Source organism: Ascaphus truei, chromosome 5 (genome assembly GCF_040206685.1).
Source record: "Ascaphus truei isolate aAscTru1 chromosome 5, aAscTru1.hap1, whole genome shotgun sequence".
NCBI classification, from domain to species: domain Eukaryota; kingdom Metazoa; phylum Chordata; class Amphibia; order Anura; family Ascaphidae; genus Ascaphus; species Ascaphus truei.
Genome location: NC_134487.1, coordinates 273,907,272 through 273,919,494, shown reverse-complemented (window position 1 = coordinate 273,919,494; position 12,223 = coordinate 273,907,272). Strand labels below are relative to the sequence as shown.

General features: G+C 44.0%; 1 protein-coding gene across 1 annotated transcript; it reads left to right on the top strand.

Annotated features, from left to right (window-relative positions):
* Nucleotides 1-3,023: 3,023 nt before the first annotated feature.
* LOC142495946 (protein NDNF-like) lies at nucleotides 3,024-11,823 on the top strand. The gene is made up of 3 exons (XM_075602106.1): nucleotides 3,024-3,647; nucleotides 8,614-8,735; nucleotides 9,296-11,823. The coding sequence occupies exons 1-3, from the start codon at nucleotides 3,349-3,351 to the stop codon at nucleotides 10,669-10,671; spliced, it is 1,797 nt and encodes a 598-aa protein (XP_075458221.1). The 5' UTR covers nucleotides 3,024-3,348; the 3' UTR covers nucleotides 10,672-11,823.
* Nucleotides 11,824-12,223: the final 400 nt, after the last annotated feature.

Genomic DNA, 12,223 nt, shown 5'->3' with positions numbered 1-12,223 from the left:
AACAACTCATTGGATCAGGAGGGACATCAGCATGGTTTGAGGAGTAGAGGATTATAGGACGAGGTAGGAGTTCTTGAGGTTTGTACGACACAGCCAGCCTGAAGACCTCTTGCTTAACTGCTCCAGCTGCCCTCTTTCCCTGTCATTGGCCCTGTATGTTACTCTGATAGGGACAGACTTAACGAACGTCTGTCCTTATATCACCTTGTACTGGAAGGGCAGACGTGATGACTAATCCTCCTTTCTATCTCTGTGTCACCCATTAACCTGAAGTTGGGAAGACTACATGAGATGTACACTTCCAAACTCAGATGTAGTCAGTGCTTTCACAGCCTTTCTTAATTGCTCCAACTTTGTATGGTCTTGTTTGACTGTGTCTCTCTTCCAATCAAATCTCATGGGGAGGGAGCAGGGGAGAAAACAATGTTAAAATAAACAAATCTACGTAAGTACCAGCACTCACTGTCTAATAGCCTCAGTGGCTCTGCTCCTTCAGCTGCTTGTGTGGAGTGCCTCAGCACTCCACACAAGCAGCTGAAGGAGCAGAGCCACTGAGGCTATTAGACAGTGAGTGCTGGTACTTACGTAGATTTGTTAGTACTATACAGGGGAATAAGGGTCCCCTTTTGTTCCGTGCACCCTGCAATTGCATATATTCAACACCATCAGAGTGCTGTCTATCGTCCCCTTTTACCCTTAATGTTAAAATAAAAATCCAGCATAAAAATGTTAGTCCTTAGTTTAGTTTCTTGGTGTCTCACCCATGTATCTCTTCTCCTTAGCGACCAGATGAGTTTTCACTTCTGGTTTCACAGGCTAGGATCACCCAAAGCGTTTCGTCCTAACAACTTTGTCAGGGGCATCTTATTAGGAGTTCTGTCCCTATATACAGCCCTTGATCTCTAACAGATTATTTTAACCCTCTGGAAACTATTTTTAAATTCAACTTTAATTACACTCTGAACAGACGTAAAAACGCATGTACAGCTTAATAAAGTATCCAGTTTCATTAAAGAATTAAAACATTTCAGGTACAATGAGTACATACTATCCGATATGGTTCCAATTTGATTAAATCTATACAATCAATAATAAAAAAATACACGAAGTGCATTGGATCCACAAAAATACAGGAAAAGAGAAAATAAATTATAGAGCAATGCATACATTAGAATATACTATACACCCAATAAAAAGATCTATCCAACATGTGCATATTTAATTTAAATTCTGTATTTAATCATAACATAATATCCCAAGATATAAATCACAAATCGCCGCCCGACTCAGACGTGTTATGAGGCACATCAGCCCTTATGGGGGCGACTGCCCCATTCTGGGGCCTCTGCTTAAAGGCTTAATGTTCGTACTCTTCGATTTTACCCACCTATAAATGGAACCAACAAGTTTAGTGGAAGTAAAATTAGCTCAGCGCTTTAATGTAATAGAACAACATGATGTAAAAACATGTCACTCAGCTGCTAGTCCATGTATGCACACAAATGGGTGTGGGGTAGAATCCTAACAGGCCAACTCTGGCTGGCCTCCTTGGGTCCATACAGGAATGCTCACCTCTCAGTCCTCCATTGTGGCTACCTAGACCTAACCGCTGAGTTGACGGCCAGCTTTTTCCACGTGACTCGGACAGGGGCCTCTTCCGCCTGCCCAATCTCTTCTGGGGACTTAACCACAGGCCCGACCTACAGTCTGCGCCTTTTCTTCTTAGCATTTTCCAAGCACCCTTAACCTGGCTGGGGTGATGGCTCCGCTACCCAGAGTAGAAGAGCAAATGTGTGGTGCTGCAAACAAAAGCCTTTTTTAGACAATTAACTTGATAGAAGAATCCTGAGGTGCAACCCCCCTATGGTTGAGTGACTGAATAAGTCCAGACAAAATGGGTGACAGCTGCTGATGAAGCTCCAATTGTGAACCGACTAGTGGACTAGGGTCCCCACAAACACTGCAGTAAGGGACCTCACATACATGTGGACCAGCATATAATATCGGAATGGAGAGTATCCAGATAATATCCAGATGCTTAAAGTAAAGTAATTACTCACTCAGAGTCAGCTTGTCCTCCTTGTCATCACTGTAGATATGTCTTCATCCACTTGAGGGGAGTGTGCATCCGTTTTTTCATAGGTCCTGGAAGTATACAGATGGGAAAAAGCAGGCACCAGCAGCCACACAGGATCAACAAATGAGGATTGCTAAAGAGAGCTAGTTCCCATGCAAAAAGATTTAATGAATTCTACAAAAAGATAACAACAACATTGTGGGGTACTAGACCCCCCACCAACGCGTTTCAAGCGCTAGCTCTTTATCAAGGTGACTTACAGTACTCACCCTGCCGTTTTTTGTAGTCCCCAGAAGCGCGCCAAAATTCATTGCAAAACACGTCCTGAAACTCTCAGGAGCGACGTCGGTGTGATGACGTCAGCACGCGACCAGGGAATACAAAAAAAAAACCTTCAAAATTTCAAAACTTTATTCAACAAACATTTTTAAGATTAAAAATCAACGCGAGTACCAGGCATGTCTTCTAGTGGTAAAAAACACTAAACAATCAAGTGCTGTTACAAAAATATAAGAGAAAATAGTTAGATGAGACATACATGTTTCTTGAATAAAGTTTTGAAATTTTGAAGGTTTTTTTTTTGTATTCCCTTGATCGCGCGCGGACGTCATCACGCCGACGTCGCTCCTGAGAGTTTCAGGAAGTGTTTTGCAATGAATTTTGGCGCGCTTCTGGGGACTACAAAAAACGGCAGGGTGAGTACTGTAAGTCACCTTGATAATGAGCTAGCGCTCGAAACGCGTTGGTGGGGGGTCTAGTACCCCACAATGTTGTTGTTATCTTTTGTACAATTCATTAAATCTTTTTGCATGGGAACTAGCTCTCTTTAGCAATCCTCATTTGTTGATCCTGTGTGGCTGCTGATGCCTGCTTTTTCCCATCTGTATACTTCCGCTACCCAGAGGCCCCATTAAGGCCATTTACTGAGGCAGAACACCCAACCCAAGCTGTGACCCTGCACTGACTCTTTATAGCCTGTAGGAGCTGTGTGATGTTATTAATAAAAATGTCCAGACCTTCGTCTGATAAGCACCCCACCCCTTTTGTGCCAATAACCTCTCCTGTCCTCAAAATCTGTTGATGGCTTTGTTTAGCTGTCAGAGGGGCTAATTTCAGTGTCATACACAGGTAGGAAGCAGGGCATCCTGGATCTGAACCACTGTAATTTCAGCTCCAGGGGACATCCTGGTTCCCAAGATACTTACTGGGAAAAGGTGTCCTTGTAGTATGAAAATCCTTGCGTCATGTGGGCCAGTATGAAGCTGCAGTGAATGACATTGTGGCTTCCTATTGGTCCCCGTTTTGCGGGAGATTTAAACTGCCACTTTGTTTCCCCAGGAAGAAACATCGCCGGCAGCACCTTCCCCCGTATGTATCTTGGGAACAAGGGTTCCCCTGATCTGCAATTAACGTGGTTCAGCTCTGGAAACCCCCTGCTTCGCACCCATGTAAAAACAAAAAGGAGGCTGGTGGGAGAAAAAGGAGTGACCCCACTTCCCCCCCTGCTCGTTTCTCTAAGTGTAAGACACAGGTACCTTGGGCCACGCCAAGGGCCCTTGTGCCAAGCCAGGTACACAATGCTATAGTTGCTATTTTCTAGATGGCAGTGAACGTAATTGGAATGTCCAATCATACCACTGGTGAGAGGAAGGGGCGGGTGTAACCATGTGACAATGGGATCACTATCGACGCGATTACATGGTCCCCATCCTGCCAAACTTCCAGCATTGTAAATGTTAACACAATTCATTAATATGATACAGCTGCAAGCAGAAATGGGGGGAAAAAATGCAATACGTGGAAGTAAACATGTATTTCCATAAAACATCGACTCCCACTTATGTGCCTCGGGTGAAACAGAGGAATTGTATTTGATATGATCGAACGTAAAGATAAGGAGCTCACTGCTCAATGCTATGTTAGGGCAAAGTTTACTCAACTTATTCCATGTAACTATAAATGCAAACGTGTGTGTGTGTGTGTTCCAAGTCTGTGTTAACCATTTCCTGCCAGAGATTGCTATTCCAAATCAAATTAGGTGGCTGTGAACAGGGTTAATTGTGAGCTACTTTTGTAGTTCATTATTTATATGTGATCCATTTCCGAGATAATGCAACTATACCCCGCTCTCTCTTGAAGTCTATATAAGTTTAACTCATATCATGTTTTTAGCTCTTTCCCTGTGAGCATGACCTAGTCTTTGTTTTTGTTTTTCCCCAATGTTTTTTTTTGGTGTTAAAAAACATGATTTCTGAGGTTACCATGGTAACCTTTAGACTGTGTGGTCTGGGAAAAGGAATTCACCTTCTACATCCATATGTTGATATCGGAGAAGGAATAGAGATGTTTACCCAGCAAACATCCACTTTGTTGATCGGGTTGCTGCTGAAATGTGTAGAAACGTCCCACCAGGTATATGCAGCGCACTGAAGCCCAAAATGAAGTTGCGCACAAGTGCTTCAACTATAATCAAAAGTGTAAAAGGTAAATAAAGTGCTTACAGACAGAGAACAGATAGAGATACAGATTTATTTAGGAAACCAATGGGTGTTTTCTTTCATAAATCTGGTGTCTTTCTCCTTCCACTTTTGTCTCACTTTTATCAAAAAGGTGCATGATAAATGAACCTCACGGTGTGTCATATACTGTCAGAACTTCCGTCCAACAGTCTTAGAGGCCACATGGCTGCTGACCACAGTAAGATGTCCACTCAATCCAGGGTTTGAAATGTGGTTGGAAAATAGAAAAAGATAAACTGTCAGGGGCATCCATTTAAAATAAAGGCAATGGCTTCGTGGAAACTTCAGCTCGTTTGTTTTGTACATTAGCTATTCTTATCACACACATATGGATTGAAATCCCAGAGGGACCAGGAGCTGTGTGGTAACCTTAAAGGGCTCTATTTTTGTTCCTAAGCAGTTCAATGCAGTCAGACCTGTCAACTCTCACCAGTTTTTCCCTAGAGTCTCACTCGCTGATTTAGAGTCAGGCCCGCTCATTTTTAGCACTATCAATCTTCAATAGAGTCTCACTGATAGAAGTCAATACCCCCCAAATCGCACTGATTTGGTCTGTGAAGTGCTTGCACTGGAATCAGCAGTCATCTGTCTCTTGACCTCCTTTTTGGAGGAGGGCCTGAACAAAGGAGTCTCCAACTATTGGTCCTACAGCATCTCAATTTAAATCAAATGTTGTTACTTAAGAAAAGGCTTTCTGCCCTCTTCCAAGATGGTCACTATTCTGCTTCCTGCCCGTGAGCCAATTCACAACACTGGCATCTCACTGGTACGTTCCAGTTGGTGGCAATTTTAAGCTCCTTTAGATCTTATACATATAAGTTGAATATCTCCTGAACCAATGGGCTGTCGGTGGTAATATAATACTCCAAGCACATTTCAGAGGTTAATGGAGTGTTGTCTAAGTAGTCAACATTTTGACATTCTTTCACTCTATCTTGATGATATAATAGTTTTGTCAAAAAACATACAAGCATCTGCTGAATTTGGACAACATTTGTGGTTGCTGAACCATGTATGGTTTGAAATTGAACCATCAGTGTCATTTGCTAAAATTAACTTGGACATCTAAGTGAGTAAAGTGGTTCACCGGATCCAGCTAAAATTGAAGCTGTGAAGAATTGGCCAGTACCTCAGACGGTTGAATATATCAGGAGATTCTTTGGACTCATAAAGTGCTATTGACGATTCCAACAGCCATAGATTATGACAACAGTCTGTAACTTGGACAGTGGCTTAACAAAAAGCCTTTGACGAATGTATAGCTATTCTTACGTAGGCACCGATACAGGTGTATCCAGATTACTCACAATCATTTAGATTATACACGGATGCAAGCCATGAAGGGATGAGAGCAGTCTTGGGTCAGGAACAAAATGGAGTAATAGCCTATGCCAGTCATGGGTTGCGAGGTTCAGAACAGAATTATGACTATTACAGCTCTTTTAGAAACACCTACGTGCTGACAATGATCAACCATTATTCTAAATTCACTGTAGCAGCATCAGTAAGGGATTTTATGGACAAAAATACCAATGCAGCAGAAGTGTTTTGATGGCACTATGGTTATCCCAAAAAGATATTAACAGGACCTGCATTTAAATCAAAGCTGCTCAAAGAATGCTACAAATTGTATGTGAGACATGAAATGCACACTACGTCACATCATCCCTAATCCAATGGGTTGTGCAAACAAATGAATCTGGCCCTCATAGGCATGCTGCAAACCCTCCCTGAAGACAAACATGGCCAAATATCCTCCCTGCACCAATGTATATTTACAATAACGCTGTTCATTGTTCTACACTACACATCCCGTATTACTTAATGTTCCGTCACAATGGAAGGCTCCCCATTGACTTAGTCCTAGGTCATGGAGGAAGAGCATCAACAAATGTGACTGAGTGAAGGAACATCAACGTTGAGTACAGGAGAAGTGCATCAGAAGCAAGATATACTATACAATGACAAAGCCTCAGCTCCATCAATGCAGATAGGGGCTAGATTTTTCTGTGTGGCAAACTGGCCACAAGGTGGTTGCTGAGTCCCTACGTCATCCTAGCAATCCCGTAACCAGATTTGCCTACCTACTAGATCCAGAAGATCCAGAAGAAGAGAGAAACCTCCACCGAGTTAGTACACTAAAACCTCTTGAAAACCTTTCCAATTCTGTGAAAGACGATAGGCAATGGAGACTCATGCTGGAGAGGGGTAGGAGTTCGCTTTTAGGAATCCAATGGCTGTTATGTTACCACTGGGTTTGCTATTTACTGTAGCTCTTGGATAGTAATGCCTGCTACTGTAACTTGGTATTAAGAAAATATTGTATATACATAATTTTATAATTTTGGTAATGAGTTACCGCCGTATACGTGTGGACATGTATGTTTTATGTGGTGGAGAATTACAATTTTGCGAATGAGTTTCGCTAAACTCCAGTTCCACTTAATTGAATAGTGATGATTTCCATGTCACTTTACTTAATAATTAATCTTAGTGTGGCTGACTTTGTGTGCCTGCAGCCTTATATTTGGTGCCAGGCTCTATTACTGTGCGTGTCCTAACTGAGTATTGTTTGAATGCTCTGAAAATGTAATCTTCCCATTTCACTCCCACTTGATTGTATTTCCTTTCTTACCCCCTCTCTCTTAACTCTCAATCTCTATATCTCTCCTTCTTTCTATCTTCCTATCCCACTCTTTTGCCTTTTTCCCCATCTCCCTCTTTTTCTATTACCATATACAAACAATTATGAATATTTAGTTGTTTCGATATACTTATCTAACCCACAATCTCCATATTGCTTTAGTTATATCCATTTCCTTCGCTGTGAATGTCTACATACACTGTATCTCTTATCTATAATCCTAACGGTGAATCTTTGTATCTACCTAAGGCTGCGTCCATAGAGAGGGGAGCCGCGCTCCTCCGCGCTGACGCTGAGGCTTATGAGCCATCGTACACAATCGGGAGGCGGGGGGAGGCGGGGCACTGACGTCACTGGGCCAATAGCCCGCGAAGCGTCAACGTCACGGCGCCGACGTCACGGTGCCATGACGCTGACGCTACTTCGCTTTGATTGGAGGTTTTCAGCCGACAGCGCGCTCAGAAACAGATTCTGCTGTCGGCTTAAAATCCCTGCGCCTCAGCACGCCTGCGGACGCTCGCGGGAGCCCCCTCTCAAGACATCCTCACTGAGGGTGACGGGGCTCATCGCGGAGCATCCGCACGGCTCAGCGCGGCTCCACCCTCTATGGACGCAGCCTAACATTCACATACCTTCCTTCACCTCTCTCACTCTCACACTCTTTCTATAATTTTCATTTGTTTATATTTTCTAATTATTTTACTTCCTTACTCTTTGTTTCCATTATACAGCTCTGTCTTTCATGGCCTGTCCATTTTACCTTTAGTCACTCCATTCAGTCTCTGTCACTTCCCAGTCATGTGGGAAGATTTTCTCGCTGCTAGGCAACCAGCTGATTAGTTCTGTGTCATGCTGCAGTGATATACTGTATCATCCTACAAGAGACTGTGCTTTACTCCTCTCATGTGCCATGAATCTCTCTGTGTCATGCTGCAGTGACATACTGTATCATCCTACAAGGGACTATGCTTTACTCCTCTCATGTGCCATGAATGTCTCTGTGTCATGCTGCAGTGACATACTGTATCATCCTACAAGGGACTATGCTTTACTCCTCTCATGTGCCATGAATGTCTCTGTGTCATGCTGCAGTGACATACTGTACTGTATCATCCTACAAGGGACTATGCTTTACTCCTCTCATGTGCCATGAATGTCTCTGTGTCATGCTGCAGTGACATACTGTATCATCCTACAAGGGACTATGCTTTACTCCTCTCATGTGCCATGAATGTCCTGCATCTGTCCTAAGCTGCTCCAGAGCATAGGACGATTTGGGGCATTACAATAAGAACTAAAAGTATATTTAAAATGTGGCCATGTAACTGCTCATTATATATTTCCTGATGACTTTGTTTTCCTTCTACCCACAGATATTACTTTGCTGTGAATGGAAGCCAGAGTGCAGTCACTGTTAGAATGACCCCCTGTGAATCACCCCTCTACTGGGCACTCTCTTTCCATGCCACACATGACAGGGGTCACTCAGCTGGTGGTAAATATGCGACTTTGTCTTTTATTCAATTTAGCTCAGGGAATGGATTTTGAAATGCAGGAATAAGCATCCGTTAGAACAGGGGTGCGCAAACTGGGGGGTGCAAGATTTTTTTAGGGGGGGGGGCGGCGGTTACAGAGTCCCCCTCGCTCATCCCCAAGGCGTTTAAATTAAATGCCACGGGACCACGTGAGGATCACTTACCGTGATTCAGCTAGCTTTGGGCGACGCGTCGCCATGGCAATGCAGCATCATATGACCCCGCAGCGTCATTTGACGCCGGCACTAAGGTAAGGGGGGGGGGGCGCGAGCACTGGGGGAGAGCAGGCAGGGGGACGCAACACCCCTGTGTTAGACTAAGTGTCTTAGAGAATGAATGCCAAGACATGTTTCCTATTACTGTACATTCAGTAGTTGGATGCTCAGGTTATGGGTGCGCTGTTCTAGAGGAAGGAGAATACAATGCCTGTTTCTTCTACGATAGCACTGTTAAAATGAAGGACACAAGGAAACAGAGATTGCAAATGGGTTATGTTTTTTACCATTCTCCTTTCCCTTAGGAGATAATGGACAGCTGGACCTTCAGCAGCATGGGCACTGGGACTCCTCGAGACTGTTTTCCTTTCAAGGAAATGGGGAAGAATCCTTCTCTACGCCGGTAACGTCAGGTGGCCTGTATCTTCTTGACCTTTTTTCACTGGAGTCTGACACTAACTTTCAGGTTTTCATCTGGGACAATGGGAAACAAGTGGACCCATTGCCTCAACTTCCCACTGACCCTCGCGTAGAGATTATTTCTGTGGAGGAGGACAGGGTAGAGTTGTCCTGGAAACCAAGCCTAGGAGCTGCTGCTGATTCAAATGAGTCTGAGTACTGCGTGTTTGTAAATAAGCACCATAACTTCAAAACCCTGTGTGCCACTGAGTTGAACACAAAGAGAAAACCAAGGTCCCATTGGGATGAGGAAGGAGCCACATCAAGAAAATCAGCCATGGAAACTTCCAAAATTAAGGCGCACGTTTCACAAAAAGCCTACAAGAATTTGAAAGGTCCTACTAAGGAGTGGAATGGCAATAATGAACTGTGGTCTCCCCAAACTGTAGTGGGAGGTCAGAGAGTATGCGTTGGGCACTGGGCCAATGCTACCATTTCTGGATTAAAGCCTAGAACTCTATATTATTTTGATGTGTTTGCAGTGAACCCAAGCGATGGCACCAGTATTGCATACACTGGTAACTTTGCAGAGACCAAAACAAAGCACAGATCACAGGTACCACTGCTGGAGCATGAGGAGATGATGCATATTTTCCTTAAGAGCAAAGGGTTGAAAATTCTGAATATGGACATGCCTACTCGTGGCTCCACATGGCTCTTTGTTCACTCCTGTCTCCACAAGGTCCATCTTCAAATCTTTGTAAACGGAGACATTCTTGTATCCCAAAGCCTCCAGGGAGCTCATAACTTTAAACTGTTTGGTAATCCAAAGGACAATTATATAATCACCCTAAAATCCAGCAGGGGAGGTCCAGGCTTGGTGAAACTCTTCACAACCACTACACATCACCGCCTGCCATTTCCTAACCTACCACCTGACATCAACCTGACCATATCCAAGAAGTCCTGCTCATCAGTCACAGTGACTTGGGCTGGAAGCGCACAAGGAACCAAGTACTGTATCTATGCCAGACACTTAGAGCAGAACCTGGATCTGAAGCTGATCCGCAAACATCAGAACAGCTGCCTGAGTACTAGCACTCGGCCTCGAGCTGACAAAGTGCTTTGCAGACAGGGAGGTCCACAGACCCTGACCGAAGAGCAAATCACCGACCTGAAGCCTGGGAAAGCTTACATCTTGGACTTGTACCTCATAGGCCTCCAAAATAACACCATAAAGTTCCCCAGCCGTGTAGTGAGAACTCAGGAACGGTGCACCTGAATGTCTTCCCTCAGAAGAACATTTTCATGTTTCTCAAATATCTTTCATACATGCCATAGAAGCATTTTAATTAGGGCATTGCAGGGAAAACACTCACATGTATCTTCTCATAAGGGAATTGTGATGGAGCAGGTCTATGGTTAGAGGATGCTTACTGATGGCACGAAAAAAATCATTCGAAGTGAAAACTGAACCAGTGGTTGATCAGCCAAAACAAAGCCTCCAAGCAACACACACACAATGGGTTTTGATCACAGTGGCAATAAGGTCTTTGGCTAAAGAAAGAATAAACAAAGAACTGGGGCAGAATGTTCTTAATACTAATTAGCTGCTTCCACCCCTGAATAGTTTATAGAAAACTCTCGAAAACTAGAAGAATTGTTTCTTCTGTGAGTGAGTGCTGGAAAATTAAGCCAGCAAGCTAACATCATTGCAAACATTCTCGATTAAACAAAACCCTTTGACTTAAAATGGCAGCGCCACCTGGATAAATATTTTAATACTGCATATGTACAATGTTATTCATGTGGCAGCAGCAGCATGAATAACAATGAAAGTTACCACGGCTCAGAGACAAAGCCTTTCAAATGACCAGACACAAGACATCTCTCCTTCTCAATCCCAATAGTATGCATTTAGGAAGACTTCTTTTGGTTGTCAGGACGAAAAGGTAGGACATGTGTTGATCAGTACTATCTATTTGGCTTTTTATCGTAACCTTTGGCCTGGCAGGTCTCAACATTTGAAATGATACTCAATCATTGGAAAACGGCCACAGACTCCGCCGTTAGGGTGCACTGCACTGCTGACAAGTAGGTAGCACTGCTGCTTGAAATCAAATTCCAAAGAGGGTGGAAGCTGCAAGTGAGACACCAGAGGCCTTATTCAATAAAGTGTGATAGTTCCGCTTCTGCACTACGGCCTGGGAAGTCAACGGGATTTTCCACGCGGCCGTGCAGAATCGACACCTTATTGAATAATCCTCTTGGTGTGTGCTCATTTGCATTCCACACCCACAATTTGAATATCTACAGTTTAAACAGTGTGTGATGTTTGTGAGACTGGAATCTTCCCATATACAGCTGTCTGTGTTCACTAAAGTGGGAAGTAAGGCCTCGTACAGGGTGCCAGAGACAGGAGTTGGAGGGAGGGCGGGAGGGAGGGAGGGAGGGCGGCAGTCTGCTGGGAGTTGTGTGTTCATCCCCAGCAGACGTTTTCAGGAGGCGGGGAGGGGGCGGAGCACAGACCTGAGGTTAGGGATCGAGGCTGCAGTCTTGAAATCATTCTCAAGAATGATTTCATTGGCTGCCGAGGTCCCAGTGACGCTGCTGCAGCTTCAAAAAACGATTTTTTCATTTAGTGAAACTGTAGCCAGCGTCAACTCCTGGCTTCGGAGACAGGGCAGCTGCTACCCTGACAACCAATATTCAATTTGAATACTTTGTGTCCCACGGCAGCACGGCAGCACGCCCTCCCTCCGAAGCCTGCACCCTGAACGAGGCCTAAGGCTTTTCAGGGGTGGGAATCAATGACGAGGTTACGAGTCAAGTAG